Here is a 17,826-nt window from a genome sequence, read left to right on the forward strand (position 1 = left end):
AAAAACTGCCCACAAAACCTCTTACAATACAACTTTACTTTAGAAGGATGTCCTGTTACTTTATCCACTACAGTAAAAGACTTGGGTGTTATATTAGACCGCAACTTGTCTTTCGAAAATCATATTTCATATGTTACAAGAACAGCCTTTTTCCACCTTAGAAACATTGCTAAGCTACGTAACATGCTATCAGTTTCTGATGCAGAAAAGTTAGTTCATGCATTCATGACCTCGAGACTAGATTACTGTAATGCTTTATTAGCTGGTTGTCCTGCATCCTCAATAAACAAGCTACAGTTAGTCCAAAATGCAGCTGCTAGAGTTCTTACTAGGTCAAAGAAATATGATCATATAACACCTATTCTATCATCTCTACATTGGTTACCTATAAAGTTCCGTATCAATTACAAAGTATTACTAATGACCTATAAAGCCCTAAATGGTTTAGCTCCTGGGTATTTAACGGAACTTCTATCGCCCTACAATCCATCGCGCTCTTTAAGATCACTAAATTCGAGGCTTCTGGTCATTCCTAGGATATCTAAGTCCACTAAAGGAGGTAGGGCTTTTTCACATTTAGCTCCTAAACTGTGGAATGGCCTTCCTGATATTGTTCGAGGCTCAGACTCGCTGTCCCAGTTTAAAACTAGATTAAAGACGCATTTCTTTAGCCAAGCATTCACATAATACTTACCTTTTATACTACAGTTGAATCAGATTGAATGCATTATTGTTATGAACAGCAGCTATGCTAATTTTTTTTCCCATTTGCTTTTCTGTTGTTATCTCGGGACGCTAGTCCCGAGGTAAATACAGATCGTCAGCTCAAGTTTGTATCCAGCCTCCCATGGAAACTACAGATGCCCCAACACCTGTGCAGAGACGACTAGAAGCATGTGAAGAGACGACTCGACGCCTGATAAGAGACGACTCGACGCTGGCGATATGTTTTTGCCCTAAATTAATGCATGTTTAACTAACTGTATTTTTCTATGTACATTTCTATGTATTTTTTCTATATACATTTATGCCCTAAATTAATGCATGTTTAACTAACTGTATTTTTCTATGTACATTTCTGAAATGCACTTTTGAGCAGTTGTGTCTGCTCAATTGTGCTCTTTCTTGCAAGAAAATGACATCTATGAAAAGTTTCAGTCAGGATTCAGACCGCATCATAGCACAGAACCTGCGCTCGTTAAAATTACAAATGATTTACTTCTAGCTTCTGATCAAGGCTATATCTCAATACTAGTTTTACTTGATCTTAGCGCTGCGTTCGATACTATAGATCATACAATACTCTTAGATCGACTACAAAATTATACTGGTGTTCATGGACAGGCATTAAGCTGGTTTAGATCGTACTTATCAGACCGCTACCATTTTGTCTGTTTAAATGGGGAAAAATCGAAGATAACGTCAGTAAACTATGGAGTGCCGCAAGGATCTGTGTTAGGCCCTCTGCTATTCTCAATATATATGATGCCACTTGGTAACATTATAAGAAAACATGGAATTAATTTCCACTGTTATGCTGATGACACTCAATTATATATTTCATCACGACCAGATGAAAACAATAAATTATCTAAATTGACAGAGTGTGTTAAAGATATAAAATACTGGATGACGTGTAATTTTCTGCTATTAAATTCAGATAAAACGGAGGTATTACTTATTGGTCAAAAAAACTGCCCACAAAACCTCTTACAATACAACTTTACTTTAGAAGGATGTCCTGTTACTTTATCCACTACAGTAAAAGACTTGGGTGTTATATTAGACCGCAACTTGTCTTTCGAAAATCATATTTCATATGTTACAAGAACAGCCTTTTTCCACCTTAGAAACATTGCTAAGCTACGTAACATGCTATCAGTTTCTGATGCAGAAAAGTTAGTTCATGCATTCATGACCTCGAGACTAGATTACTGTAATGCTTTATTAGCTGGTTGTCCTGCATCCTCAATAAACAAGCTACAGTTAGTCCAAAATGCAGCTGCTAGAGTTCTTACTAGGTCAAAGAAATATGATCATATAACACCTATTCTATCATCTCTACATTGGTTACCTATAAAGTTCCGTATCAATTACAAAGTATTACTAATGACCTATAAAGCCCTAAATGGTTTAGCTCCTGGGTATTTAACGGAACTTCTATCGCCCTACAATCCATCGCGCTCTTTAAGATCACTAAATTCGAGGCTTCTGGTCATTCCTAGGATATCTAAGTCCACTAAAGGAGGTAGGGCTTTTTCACATTTAGCTCCTAAACTGTGGAATGGCCTTCCTGATATTGTTCGAGGCTCAGACTCGCTGTCCCAGTTTAAAACTAGATTAAAGACGCATTTCTTTAGCCAAGCATTCACATAATACTTACCTTTTATACTACAGTTGAATCAGATTGAATGCATTATTGTTATGAACAGCAGCTATGCTAATTTTTTTTCCCATTTGCTTTTCTGTTGTTATCTCGGGACGCTAGTCCCGAGGTAAATACAGATCGTCAGCTCAAGTTTGTATCCAGCCTCCCATGGAAACTACAGATGCCCCAACACCTGTGCAGAGACGACTAGAAGCATGTGAAGAGACGACTCGACGCCTGATAAGAGACGACTCGACGCTGGCGATATGTTTTTGCCCTAAATTAATGCATGTTTAACTAACTGTATTTTTCTATGTACATTTCTATGTATTTTTTCTATATACATTTATGCCCTAAATTAATGCATGTTTAACTAACTGTATTTTTCTATGTACATTTCTGAAATGCACTTTCTGTAAAGCTGCTTTGAAACAATATGTATTGTGAAAAGCTCTATACAAATAAATTTGAATTGAATTGAATTGAATAAAGAAAGCAGGGCAGAGAATGTTTTGTGTGAACCAAGATGTGGGATAAACAACGCATTCTGGTGCCATTGATTTATGACCAACACTACCAGCTGTTACTTGTAACAATACTGTTGTTCCACGTAATAGTAACATGTAGGCTATATTCTGCATAAAAAGGTTTCACCGGTGAACAGACAACTGTTTCAAAACTGAACATTTATTCCCCCTCTGTGAGCTCTTCTCGCACGCTCTGATCCGAGCATTTAACCCTCTGGTGATCTTTGGTCACTTTTGTTTTAAATGTTTAAAAAAAACAGCTTCATCTGAATGGTACGAAACTTTGTGACTCTTATGGCAGTTGGAATGTGAACACACAAAAAATTGAGGGCATGATTCGGGCTGGCTAAGTGGTCGTAAAAAAAACAAAAACACTTGTGGTCTTCGGTCAAAAATGACCGACCATAGGAAATTAATGGGAAATCGAAAATCTACAAATCAGCCACAATGCTGAAAAAAAGTGCACAGCAATGAAGGTGTGAAACTCTAAAACATCAAGAGTGCAAAACAGACACACCTACTCACACACACACACACACACACATACAGACACACTTATATACACACACGACTGTAATAGAAAAAATCTGTACAATAAAATAAATAAGTCAACCCTAATGCAGTCCAAAAGTGGACAGCAAGGAAGGGGTTACTCTCTAAAACATAAATAGTGCAAAACAGACCCACACACACACACACACAGTTATGCACACAAATGAACTTGTAGGGCTATTATCATACAGCAAAAATGAGTCAGAAGACTGAAATAATAGGTTGAAATGAGATCAGATCCAGGTGGATTAGCTGTGATGAAGCATTCCTGTTTATTTTTGTTACATTTTTATTGAATTTTAATGTTACTTGTAACAAAATGCTTTCTCTGTATTCAGGTTTGACTGTAATAATAATAATGCAAAAATGTGTACACTTCACAAGGTTTTTATAAAACCTTGACAAAAAGTAGTATTTGAGAAATTCTAAAAATTACATTCAAATCCACATCTTAAAAGTAAGTAAGTAGAGAATTCACAGCCTCTCCATAGAGAGCTATACGGGCATCTAGTGGTAACCATGAAATGACATGTTTTATTTTATTTTTCTCTCAACTAATCCACCTTCACAATTTGATTTAAAGGTACAGTATAGCAGTTTTCGCTAATCTATTTACAATAACAAAGGCGTAGATTGATGACACAACATTTGCTAAGAATTATGGATCTTGTCGTCAACGTCAAGCCGACCGATCTAATAATGTTTATGGATGACTGAATACATCGATGTTTTTATCATGACTGTGATATAAAGCAGTTCAGGATTGCTAAGAGAGAGCTATCAGCTCCACACGCGACGCGAGTCCCGCGGATATAAAAGGAATATGGACATTTCATTCTAACGAACTAACTTGCATGCAGAATTAACGTTACTACTCACAGGTCAGTTTATTAGACAAATTAAACTTGTGAGGTAACGCAGTGCTGTTTCACTTGGTCTAACATTACACTAGCACACTAAACTGCATTTGAATGTGTTTAAATGTATGTGTTAGTCTGTCTGTATGAGACTAGCAGTAAACTAGATCAACATTAGAATAATATACAGATCATATTCTGACATTTTATCATTGTTGGACTATAAAACATTGATTAGTTTTATGTAAATGTGCTCGCCTGTTTAATAAAGTACATGTAGGAGCGGTCGAAGTCTCGGACGTGGAGCTCTCGTTTATATACTGTCCATGGGAGCTCTCGGCATCTCGAAAACACCGCGCTCGCGCTGATATTGATTCTCGTTTTAGTTCTCCTTTTTTTATCCAAAGTCGGCTTGCCATACGAGCGTGTTGTTGTTCAAATCATCAAATCACATAGAACCTGTTAACTGTTAACTTGTAATTAGCACTGATTAGCACCATGTCGGAGCAACCAGAGTTTTTAATCGTCTTTTTAATGCTGTTAGATACTGTTTCAAACTGAAAAAATTTAATAAAAAATAAGAACTAACTTTTTAATTTTTTAATAAAACTTTTTTTCTCATCTAAGGAAGTTAATGTTATTGTACTTCCATGGCAAGAATAGCATGCATGTCAGCATCTTTATTAAAGTGAATTAGTGTGAATCTCTTTCACGCATAAATCTTACGGCAACAATAACCTACTTAATTTTAAGCATGATCATAAACATAGCATTGCAACATTTTTTTTTTTTTTTGTATATAAAATATTGTATATACATTTTTTTTTATTTGTATATAAAAACATTTTCTGGTGTTTTTTTTCGATTACAGCCAACGCCATGGCTGCTTCTTTCTTCTTCCATTCATATAAATAAGGAAATTAACCCACTTCTTCTTTGATTATGGCGGGGAGGGAAAATAACTTATTTATGGATATCTAATTTAGAGCAACGTCATGCACAATAATTTGCACTAGTCATAATGACGTTTGAGATATCTTTAACTTTCATTCTGCCTAGTCAAAACTGAATTACAGATATCTGCAATTGTCATTTAAGATGTGTGACGAGTTGAATGTCGTTTTCAATGACGTCATTGCAGATATCTGTAATTCAGTTTTGCCTACTCAAAACTGAATTACAGATATCTCTATCTGTCGTTTCGACTAGTCACAATTACGTTACAGATATCTTGAATGACAATTCCAGCTATCCAAAATGTAATTACGACTAGTCAGAAAGACATTGTTGATATCTACAATGTTAATTCCGGATAGTCAAAATTAGCTTTTAAATGTTGAAAGGGCTTGCCATAACAGCGTGCAGATAGACATTGCGAACTACAAAGTTGTCCGCATCATTCGCTTTGGTTACTATCAGAGGGCTCTGGTTCATAGCTCTGGTTACCATGGCAGCACGAGGGGAAACCAGGGACAACGCGGATATGACGCCATTGGCGGCGACAAAACGGAAATAAAGAAACGGGACGTTTCTCGAATTAAATTACAAATTTCTCCTGGTTTGAAAGTTGTTGGAGACAGTCGGGATAATGTAAGTACACAACTAAAAAATATATATAACATAGATATAGTGATTTTTGCTATTTTTAAAGCAAAAAAGTTACATATTGTGCCTTTAAAAGGCCTCGGGCCCCATCATACACCCGACGCAATGCAGCGCCAAGCGCGACGCAAATGTTTTTTGCTAGTTTCAGCCCAACACAGTTATCATTTTCATGTCCTGCGCCACATTGTTTAAATAGCAAAATGCAGTATGGTGCACAAAAAAACACAATTCTAAACAAAACAACAAAATTATAAATGCAATGGAAAGACTAAAACAAATTAACAAGTTAGAAAACACAATAACAATTCCGAAAACAAAATAACAAATTAGAAAAGACAACGACAATTCAGACAAAACGGAAAAGGTAGGTAGTATGTGGCGAATGGAATACTGACCTTCATATGTCACTTTCACTGTATTTGGCAGTCGTTGCCTAATGGTTAGAGAGTCAGACTGGTAACCCAAAGGTTGCGGGTTTGATTCTCAATCGCCTACCGAGATTTGACGAGTGATGTGTCCTTGAGCAAAACACCTAAACACCAATCACTCCCCAGGAGCCACAGAAAAATGGCTGCCCACTGCTCCGAGTGCGTGTGTCAACAGTTTGCAGTGTGTGTGTTCATTACTGCTAATGTGTGTGCACTAAATTGGAGAGGAAAAATTCCGAATATGGGTTACCATACTTGGCCTTCACATTTCACATTCATCTACAGTCTGAGAATGAATTTAAAAGTAAAATGCCAAGCAGACAAGCGATATTCATATTTATTTTTTGGTTAAAACACACCTGACCACATAAAATAATAATATTTGATACAGATCAATTATTTAACAGGGTTATTGTAAAAGTTACTTAATCCAAAATAAATGTAAAAATGTCAGCATTATCCACTCATAAAAAGTACAGTACATGCTGCCACCATGGTGAGGCTGTTACATCACATTTTTGTTTATTTGGTAATTTAGCAGAAAAGGCACTGTTGTTTGTTTTATTACTATTAACAAGGCCATAATAAACAATAAAAAAATCTCACAGAGGCATATACATTTAAATGCAAAAAACAAACAAAAATACATATAAACCTGAGATTTGATATATCAATAGCAATTTCACTCAAACTTTTATGTGTTCAAATTTCTTGAACCGGCGCGGTCATTGAGCCGAATGGCCCTTTTCTGACTCATCCTCCACATCATCATAATCTGTTATTAAAACAAAATCTTAATTTATGTTGTAATCAGATAAATTGAGTCTATGAATCTGGAAAACATACTAACAATAACTTAATAACTTACCTAACAGGTTTCTCACATCTTCACTCACACTCATCACATCATCATAGTCCTCCTGAACTCCCTCTGATCAAGAATGACATAAAAAACATCAGAATATAAAACACTTAAACTGTGTCCCAATTCAGAGGCTGCATCATATGAAGGCCGACTGCGTCACCGTAGCGCGATGAAGACTGTCCCAATTCAAAGGCTCCTTCAAATGCGGCCTCCAGATGTGCCTTTGTTTCCCGTTTTAAATGCAAGTATTGGGTTTCAGCTTACTAAAAATATCTAACGACACAAATGTAAACATAAAAAACTTTAAAGTGGTTCAAATGTTGACATATCTTACTAAGATGTGATTATATATAGTTTATACTCTTTATTATATATAGAAATGAACCATGGTGAACATATTTAGACAGTTTGTGAACCCTGTTTTGGTTTTGGACAGTTTAATATAACTTTCAAAAAAGTCCAGTACAAGCGTTACTGCCGCTCATCATCGCTGTCACAGTTGCTAGGCGACAAGAACAATCCCCCGTAGACCGTCCCATTTAACAACACTCGTTTTGACCTTCGGGCCTTCAAAGGATGCAGCCTCTGAATTGGGACACATCTTTATCTTATTTGAGTCCCTTTTCCCTTTTCCCTTTAAGTGACTTGATTACACAAAGCTCATGTCTAATACTCATGTAAACATGTAAGGCTGATAATAAAATGTAGTTCTGTTCAACCCACCTATTTGCGAGCTCTGTCCATTAATGGTGACATCATCATAATTCTCTAGCATGTTAACTACACATGCAAATACAAGCCCAAAAAGTTAAATATAAGCCAAAAAACATTAAGACAGTCATTTTAAAATATCATCAGTTATTAGGTTTATTTTAAAGGAATATATATAAAAAATCAATTAAAAAACACCTTTTTTGATATAAGAGTTCTGTCCACTGGTGATGACGTCATCATAGCTCTCAGGAGTGTCTTCTACAAAATCACACATTCATCACAAACATCAATGACATTCAAAACTTTTTTTTTTATCCATTAATATATAGAAATAACTTTAATATACTAAAGTATTTCAATATGCTATTATAGAATAACAGAACGACACCTGTCTCACGATCTGGTTTCAGTCCATCAGTGATGACATCATCATAGTATCCCGGTGTGATTTCCTTCATCTCTTCTGCATCAACACAGAACATGTTTGGATACAAAAGCCAAAATATGTCCTTTTTGCAGGTCATGAGACCATTAAGTTATTAATAATCTGGTAATAAATCATGTGAACAATTAAAAAGGTCACTGACCTTTCAGGCCACTGTTGTTGGTGACATCATCATAATATACAGTCTTGAAATCTTTTGCTAAAAAGGAGAACAGAATTTTAATATATAAATAAACAGCAGTGTTTAAAGGGTATTGAGTCATTAGTCAAATATTTAATAGAATTTGTTAATTACATATATTTATTTAGGTTGAATTCAATGAAAAAGTATTTTGAGTGGAATAAATATGCGCTTCTGCTGTCTAACCTGAGAGAAGCTCATCAGCATCTTCATACCCAGAATGCAGTTCTTCAGAGACGAGACTTCCTGTTAAAGGAGAGAAAAACAGTCAGGAACATGTTCATCATCACAAACAGACTGAATCCTCATTTCCATTGGATCATACAATTCTTTCTTTATTTTTTTTAAACATTAGAGGCAGAAAATCCTAAGTTTTAGGCCTATTAGCAAACACGCATGTATCCTCACATGAACCCATTCCTCACTGCCTTCCAGAAATACACACAGGAAGAGACAAATACACACACGTACAAACATATGAACCGCTCCTTATTACCCTCTAAAAATACATACAGGAAGAAACACACACTCACTCACTCACTCTCTCACACACACACACACACACACACACACACACACACACACACACACACACACACCTGCAGCTCTGTGGTTTTCTGTGGGGAATTATGTTGTTTAAAGCCGGAGGTTTAACAGGACTAATAATAGATGAACATCAAGTGTCTGACAGACTCTCTTATTAATAATATTAAATAAGATTCAAGGCTCATGTCTCACCTCTCTGAGTGAAGTAATTGTGTCTGTGATGAATCTCCTCATAAACGGCCTCAGTCGTCGTCCTGTGTCTCCTCTTAGAGAGAGCTGTGAGTGTAGACAGACAAACCTGCTGTCAGTTCACAACACATGACTGATCACACACTGAATAACACACAATATGACAGTCTCTGGATCTCTCCTACCTCTCCTCATCACTCTGTTCTGCTGAATCAGTATAAGCAGTGGCACTAAGAGCAGTAAGAGCAAAACTCCCAGTACAACCACAAGCACAGAGAGAGACACTGGAGGAGTTTGTGGAGGAGTGACTGATGTTGAGCGCACTGTCTGAGAAACTGGAGGAGAAGCTGATGTTGTTGTGGCAGGAGTAGTGGACACTGACAAATCTGTCAAATCTGTCAAAACAGACACAGACAGATTAAAAATCATGCAAATACACAGTTAGTAGCACTAAAATGATGTGAAAATCACTATTATCGGTCAGTGTTTTGCTCTGACTTGCACAGGTGAGTCCAGCGTGCTCTTTGTGGGAGCAGTCAGTGTGGTTCTTCAGGGAGAGAGGACAGTCCCACAGGTGAATCTCATTCCCTCTGCACTCGACTCTGTTCATCCACACAACACCTTCACCAGCACCAAAGACTGAATTCCCATCAGCCCTCAGTGCTGCTCCACAACCCAGCTGCCTGCAGACCACCTGAGCATCGCTGATGTCCCACAGATCAGCACAGACTGAACCCCACACAGCGTTATGATACACCTCCAGCCTCCCAGAGCACCGGCCCAAACCTCCACTCAGTCTGAGAGGAACATGATCTAAATCACACACAGAAACATCACTGACCAGCTTCAGGACACCATTTACAACAAAACACACAGAAACTCATCTAAGACGGCTTTAAATGTATGATTAGCGGATTACATTTATGAATTTGATTATGGTTTTTAAATGCAAATAAATTCTTGTTTAAATGCACATTTTAATGGAAAACAGTCTTAAATAAAAAAACTTACTTGAACACTGTCTCTGGTGAGGAGATGGAGAGGTAGAACATGTCAGACGACTGAGAGGAGACTCAGGATTCTCCTCCTCTGAGATTAAATATTAAAGAAACTGAACATTAGGACACAAAAATCATAACTTCTCTCAGTGAAACATATCAATGTGAAAACATAATTTAAGCCTCATAAATAATTTTAGGCTCTGTCCATCAAATTAGTTTAGTGTTTCAGAAACAGTTTATTCACCAAATTATATACAAACACTGTGTTTGAAGAAACATAACTAGTGAGACCATCTTACATTATTTAAACATAATCTCACTTGAGCAGTTGATTTTGGCCACTTCATCTCTATTACAGTCGTTCTGTCCCCAGGGTGAAGATGGACACTGCCACAGATTTGAATCATGTGGTCGACATTTCACTTTATCCAGCCAGTTACGAGCTGATTCCAGTCTTGGTGTAGAATCAGACACAACACCAGATCTTCCACAGTTCAGCTCTTGACAGATCAGACTCACTGTGTCTGCTTCCATCTGGTTGTAACACACATTACCCCAGGATCCATTGTAGAAAACCTCCACATTCCCTTCACAGCCCTCAGTTAACCTGATCTCTTTAAACTCTAGATGGAAAAGGATGTGCATTAAAAATATTGTAAGAGTTTAAGTTGTGCTAAACCTAAAATATCACCAAAATAACTGGTTAATACAAGGCTAATGCACACTGCTAGCACTGGTAGCATCTGAAAAAGATACTTAATTATATTTTTATAATATATTATGAATCTTATGTATTACTTGATTCTGCTTGGTCAATAAAAAAATATTTAAAAAGTAGTGGCATCCATGGCAGCACTGTCTATCAGACCATCATACAGTAAGATGGTCTTTGTTGCAAAATATGATCCATCCGCTCCTATCCTTATCCTGGTGTTTATTTTGCAAAAATTACCACCTGTACATTATTCCTTTAAACATTTGAAATTATATATTTAAAAATGAATCACATTATTTTACTGTTTACCTGAGCACACGACTCCTACATCCTCCTTGTGTTGACAGTCATGTTTCCCCCAGCCTGGAGAAGAGCAGTTCCACAGGGACGTCTCATTCCCCTCACACTCCACCTCATCCAGCCATATGGGTCCAGAACCAGGACCAAACCAGGCTGGTACCTGCTGGTTACTGAGGGCCACTCCACACTGCAGCTGTCTGCACACCACATGGGCATCTTTAATATCCCAGGAGTCATCACACACTGTCCCCCATGAGCCGCTGTGAAAAACCTCCAGCCTCCCTGCACAGTCTCCCCCAGAACCCACCAGCCTGATGGACCCGCGACCTGATATTCAGAGAGAGAAAAACAGTGCTTGTACATGAACATTATTTATCATTAACAACTAAAGAATCTGCCCAGATGTTGATTTTCTCACCAAAGTGTTTGATTGACAGCTGTTGTGTGGAGCTGCAGTTGAGAGTTTGTGGAGAGCTGCAGTTCCTCAGATGAGCTTCACTCTCTGGAGAGAATATTTATTTGTAATTCAGTATTTATCTAAAATGTATACTACATTTTAATCTGAAACCAATGACTTTATCACGGTGTGAATTTGCTCACCAGAGCAGACGACTCCAACATCTCGTCTATGAGAACATTCAGCTCGACTCCATGAAGAGACGGAACATTCTGAGAGTTTTGTTTCATTCCCGTCACAATCAAACACATCAGCCCAGATTTCACCACTTCCCTCTCCAAACAAGTCTGATCCCACAACAGACACAGCAATCCCACAATTCAGCTGTCTACAGAGGACACTGGCAGCTCTCATATCCCAGCATGCATCACACACTGTGCCCCATTTACTGAAGTACTGACGTTCAACTCGACCAGAACAGACGTCAGAACCATTGACCAGTCTGAGGTCAGTGTAACCTGGACAAAGAACACAGAGTTTACTGAAACTGATCAAACCAAGAAGAAACCAATCAAATAATTAAGTTTTAGTTAATAATTTGATTTCTCTATTGAAAGGCTGAACATTGACATTTTACCAGAACATATCAGTCCCACGTCATTGTCATGGGTGCAGTTTATATTATGTGAGGTTGATGATGGACAGCGTCGAATGTGTGTTTCATCTCCTCTGCATTGAATCTCTTTTGATCCAATCTGACCCTTTCCTTTTCCAAAAGCATCTTCTCCCAGCACCTGTACAGGAGCCCCACAGTCCAGCTCTCTACACACAACCTCTGCATCCTGCTGGTCAAAGGCAGCGTCACACACTGAACCCCAGCCGCCTACAAGAAGCATCTCCACTCTCCCAGAACACAGGTGAGACCCGTCCACAAGTCTTGACCTTCCGTAGTTTATTGTTTCTGATTATATTTACACAAAAAAAAAGACCATCTGTCACAATGATTATGATATGGACATAAAACAATATTCCTTCATTAATAATAGATTTTATAAATAGATCAAATTTAGTTGTTAAGACAATAAGATATATACTTTTCATCAACTAGCTGCTTATGATTTGCTCTGATAACAATGACATTAAATTACATTAAATTGCTTATAAGATGTTTATCAATGAAAGTCTGATCAGTGATGCATTAACAGAGTGATGTATGGAGCCGCTCACCTGAGCATCTGACTCCAGCATCATGTTGATGATGACAGCCATGAACACCCCATCCTCTTGACCCACAGTTCTTCAGTGTTGACTCTGATCCGTTACAGGCCACAACAGCCATCCAGATTGGTCCTGATCCTTGTCCAAAGCGAGCATTACGCACAGCCTCTAGAGCCTCTCCACATCCTATCTCTCTACACACCACTGCAGCATCAGTCATATCCCAGCCACCACGACACACTGTTCCCCACTGACCTCCATGATGAACCTCCACTCTACCAGCACAGGGACTGTTACCATCAACTAACCTCACAGTCTCAAAATCTGTACATGAAAGAGAGAAAGGGATCGAATCATGCAAAGTCAAGAAACATAAGATGTAATAAGTTGGTAAATAGAAATATATATAAATATTTTGAACTGGACAGCTAAAGCTGGGCATGAGTGTATAACAAATTGGATTCCTGTAAAAGCTCAAATCATTTATAAAATGTAATTGATAATTAATGATCTAGTGTGACAAAATCTTAGTTTCTAGATATTACAAAGTCTTCAGTTTGTAGTGGTCTAATGCCATCATAAACAAACTACTTATTTAAAAATGTTAATTTTTACATCTTTAAAATCTATTTTGCACTTACCAGATGTGGTTATAGTGACTATAGAGGAGAGTAAAACGAGTGTCAGAAATCCCTCCATCTTCTTCTGCTCGTCACACTGTTTGTTTGACTCTGTTTCTCCTCTGCTCCCTCAAACACACTGAAGAAACTGGCTCCTGTCAGTCCCCTAAAGAGAGAGAGACTCTCACAGCTGCCAATGACACTCACTGTTACCTTATTAGACACAACAGAGGAAATCATCAAACACAATCACTGACAAATCACACAGCAGCATTTTTATTTTCTCCATATATATCAATAAAGTGTGAGCGCTGATGAGCGGGACTCCTCCTCCAGTGTGAAGAGACACTTCACTGAGGACAGACTCGTGTCAGTCATATGTCAGCGTGGAGAGAAAGTCACACTAAACTTACAGGAGATTGATAGAGAAACACTGCAGGTTATATTCAGCATCAAAGCCTGTCTCTACACACACAACATACAAGACTGACTGATGATTGACTGCTCACTTACTGAAGCTTCATTTCACACACAAAAATATTTTTGCTGTAAATATATGTTTTAATAAGTTTATTTTTGTGCATAATATTAAGTGTAGTTCACTATGTTCTAACCAAGAGCACAATAAACAGTGTTAATAATATATAAAATGAACTGGACTGGGTTGTGTACAACAAACAGAGGCTATTCAGATAATATTTGTAAATAAACATTAGTTTCTGTTCCAAAGTTATTCATTTGGCATCATATTATGCATTTGTAGCTGTTATGTGTGTTTAGTGTGTTTGATACTGTAATGCTTGATTCATCCACCAGATGGAGACAAAGAACTTGTTATTGTGAAGAGGAGCAGACAGGAGTCTTGACCTTGTGGATAAATCGACAGACATTTGGACAGAAATTGATCATTACTCTTTTTACAGCTACTAATCTTTTTTATTATTAAACATAGAGCTTATTTTACTGCACATGTATTTGAGTGATATTTGTATTTTCTTTAGGTTATTATAATAATCATTAACATATAACATATAATAATAATATAAAGCGAATTAGGCCTATATATATATTCCTTTTGAAGTGTTTTACCTTTCCCAAGATCAGTGTTTCTTAACCAGGGGGTCAGGGCCCACTATAGGGGGCCTCAGCAAACTTCCATAGGGGTCCGCAGGATGACTTAAAATATTACAATTAACATTTTATTATTATTTACAATATAATTGATATTAATAATATTATTAATGTGAATCATTTTTATTAAATGCTTGTTTTTATTTTACATTAGAGAAGTATTATTGCAATGGTGATATTTATTTATAGTTCAAACAATAATAAAATAAATTGTGAATAATAATCATTATTATTGTTGTTGTTGTTGTTGTTATTGCAGTTATATTGAATGAGGGAGAAAATGGGAGGTTTCCTTTTTTTCCTTAGCTGATCACATGCCTGAATTATAATCCATTTTCCTCATGTTCATCTATATATGATCTTAAATAAGTTGAAGGTGCAGTGAACTGTTAAATACTGGGTTGTTCTGTTTAATAGTGATGTTCTGAACTGGTAAGAGGTTCAGTCACAGTCCTGTTGAATCATCATTTTTTTTACCAGCAAAGTACATCATTTCTCACAAGCCTCTGAAAGATTGTCCAATAATATCACTTTGAATTTCAAATAATATAGCAAATGAATTACAAAGAATATGGCAAATGGAAAGAAAAAGCACACAGATGAAGTTAATAAGAAACAACATGAAAGCAAATTATATTCTATTTCAGTTTAAATGTAGAAAATTAGCTAAATGTAATTGATCTGGTACATTTCAAAACTAAGTGTAACATTAAATATTGAAGGATTTTATATAACACTACTTTGAAAAGAAAAATATTTTATCAGGCTGTTTTTATGCTATTTCAAATATTTTTGTATGAAATGCTACATGCGCCGCAAAATTTGATAACAAAAAAATTCAGTCTTCAGTATTTGGCCTGTTATTTTTCTATTGATATCAACGGATACTCAAAAGATATGTTTTTTAATCAATTAATTAATTTGTATGAACTTAATTAATTATTTTTTTTTTAAGAACATTTGCAGGATAGTGGACAAAAGAAAAAGTTGGGAAATAATTTTTAGTTACAGTATTTTAGGCAGTTGACAGCACTATCCAATGACAAAATTTCAAATAAATTTAGATCATAACAATTCCCAATGCAATTTTATTTAATACATTTTAGTGATAACAACAAAAAAGGTATGCAAAGATAATTGTACGTATAATTTTGGTCATCAATAAATAAATAACACACATTTAAACACCGATCTCAACTGCAGTTTATTGTGTGATGGTCCATTTTAAATTTAAAATGTGTTAAATAATTTTATTTTTATTTTGTGGTTGATACTGAATATTTTGCATTAGCTCATCTGCAGGTTGATGTTGGACTGTCCATTCTTGGTTTTTCTTTTCAACAACTTTTTAAAATTTCATAATTTCAAAATTTCATAATTAATTTCATAATTTCAAAATTTCATCTTTCAAAAATTCATACAGACAGACATAATAAGACATGCATTAATCATTTGCCAAAGAATTGACAGGGTGCTGAATATGTTTACATTATATTAAATACAGTGCATTCACGAAGACAAGGTAAACGTATAAATATATTCCATCTTTTCTTTTCTTCTTATCTAATCATATTAAAAAGAGTAAACTAATCCAGTTACCTCAACACGAAAGTAACATGATAATACTGAATTATTTTATTTATAATTTTTATTATTATTTATTATACCTATTACTTCAAGACCACACATGCAAATTGTTACGATCTGCTCCGAGACTCGAAGGTAAAGGCTTTATTTAGGGGTAATCCAAAGAACAAGCAATAGGTCATACACTGGAAGGCAGTCCAAACAAACAAACAAAACAAACAAACAAAACAGGCAGGGACCAGAGGCAAGAGAGTAATCCAGGGAACAGGGCAAGATATCCAAAAACCAAGAGACACAAAACCAGGGAAAAACGCTCAGAAGTGCAGTGCAACAACATACAAAACTTCGCAGTGAGTGATGGGGTGAACCAGGCTTATATGGGGTGAACTAAACAAGAAGATGAGATACAGGTGAATGTGATAATGAGTGCTGATGAGTCCAGGCAGAGAATGATGGGAGATGTAGTCTGTGAGTGAACATGAGTCAGGTGTGGAGTGCCCTCTGGTGGCTCTCAAGGGCACTCCAGCTGGTTATCGTTACACAAATAAAGAAACACTTACAGCATTTTTGTATTGATTCTCAGAACAAAGTAATAAATAACAACAGAATACAAAAAATTATTTTTTTGGGGGGGGGGGGGGGGGGGGGGAGTGGTTGGGGTGATTACATGACACTGAAAAAGGAAAATAATTGCAAACAGATAATGTTTTTAAGACTTTTTTGTTCTCAGACAATGTATAATTGAAAAGAGGTATTTTTTAAAGTTCTTTCATAAAAACAAGAAAGAGAGGTTTAGAATTTAGATTTATGAATGTGGAATTTAGCGAGTAACAAGATCAGATTAATTACTCAGTAATTACTATTAGTAATTATCAGTAATTAATCAGTAATTAATCAGGCGTGATTCCTACGCAGATTCTGATAAGTAAATTAATAAATAATATATGCAACATCATGTATGCAAAAATAAAATGCAGATACATACATTATATTTCATTATTCAAATTATGTCCTCATGTGAGGACAGTGGGTCTATGATTTACCATAGTACTAGCAATTATGTGAAGTGTCAGTACAAATGAAGTGATAAACACTGACAAAATCTGATTGTGTTATAAAAGTAATGGTAATGGCCAGCAGAGAGAAGTAGAAGACCACTTATTGGCTCACTCTCATTTTAAACTTCTTGATTTTTACCAGTTTTCTGCTAGCCTACATCAAGACGTTACTACCTCAAATGTAAAATAAATAAAAATAAACATAAATGGTTCTATATAGCACCATTTGACAAACCAGAGCGTTTTCCCGATAGATTCAACTTTTGCCATATCTGGCCGCCAGTGGCCTGCAAAATGACGAACACATCTTCCTTTTTTAAAGAATGACTTAAGTGCCGTTCTTTGCTCTTTTCTCAAAGAAAAACCTTTAAGGTTTAACCTTTAAAGTCCCCCTGTGAAAATCAAGCTTTTATTGTTGTTTATGTGTCTATGTGGTGTTTTATTTTATTTTTATTGTTTGCCCACAGTAGAAAACTTACATTAACAGTCTCATAACAAAGTTCTATTCATGTTACAGGGTGT

The 17,826-nt window shown here is 36.3% G+C and overlaps 2 protein-coding genes across 3 annotated transcripts in view; one reads left to right on the forward strand and one right to left on the reverse strand.

Moving 5' to 3' along the window:
- Positions 1-17,826, forward strand: part of LOC311288794 (EF-hand calcium-binding domain-containing protein 4B-like) — a 91,672-nt gene that overhangs the window by 29,982 nt on the left and 43,864 nt on the right. The window lies entirely within an intron of this gene.
- Positions 6,657-13,226, reverse strand: LOC311288790 (scavenger receptor cysteine-rich type 1 protein M130-like). Its single transcript, XM_084406386.1, has 17 exons — positions 12,918-13,226; positions 12,328-12,651; positions 11,894-12,208; positions 11,712-11,795; positions 11,303-11,620; positions 10,599-10,901; positions 10,289-10,366; positions 9,776-10,090; positions 9,463-9,672; positions 9,281-9,364; positions 8,729-8,788; positions 8,504-8,560; positions 8,305-8,379; positions 8,112-8,174; positions 7,926-7,982; positions 7,206-7,268; positions 6,657-7,112 (listed from the first exon to the last, which is right to left on the reverse strand). The coding sequence occupies exons 1-17, from the start codon at positions 13,126-13,128 to the stop codon at positions 7,063-7,065; spliced, it is 2,667 nt and encodes an 888-aa protein (XP_084262512.1). The 5' UTR covers positions 13,129-13,226; the 3' UTR covers positions 6,657-7,062.

This window comes from Rutilus rutilus, assembly GCF_951802725.1.
Source record: "Rutilus rutilus genome assembly, chromosome: 4".
Classification (NCBI taxonomy): Eukaryota; Metazoa; Chordata; class Actinopteri; order Cypriniformes; family Leuciscidae; genus Rutilus; species Rutilus rutilus.

What these genes read in the sequence shown, in the direction of transcription:
- LOC311288790 (XM_084406386.1), bottom strand. Translation starts at nt 13,128, where the DNA reads ATGACTGATGCTGCAGTGGTGTGTAGAGAGATAGGATGTGGAGAGGCT. An exon ending in CGTGGGACTGATATGTTCTG is followed by an intron (nt 12,209 to 12,327) that starts GTAAAATGTCAA and finishes TTCTTTGTCCAG; the next exon opens with GTTACACTGACCTCAGACTG. An exon ending in TGTTGGAGTCGTCTGCTCTG is followed by an intron (nt 11,796 to 11,893) that starts GTGAGCAAATTC and finishes TATTCTCTCCAG; the next exon opens with AGAGTGAAGCTCATCTGAGG.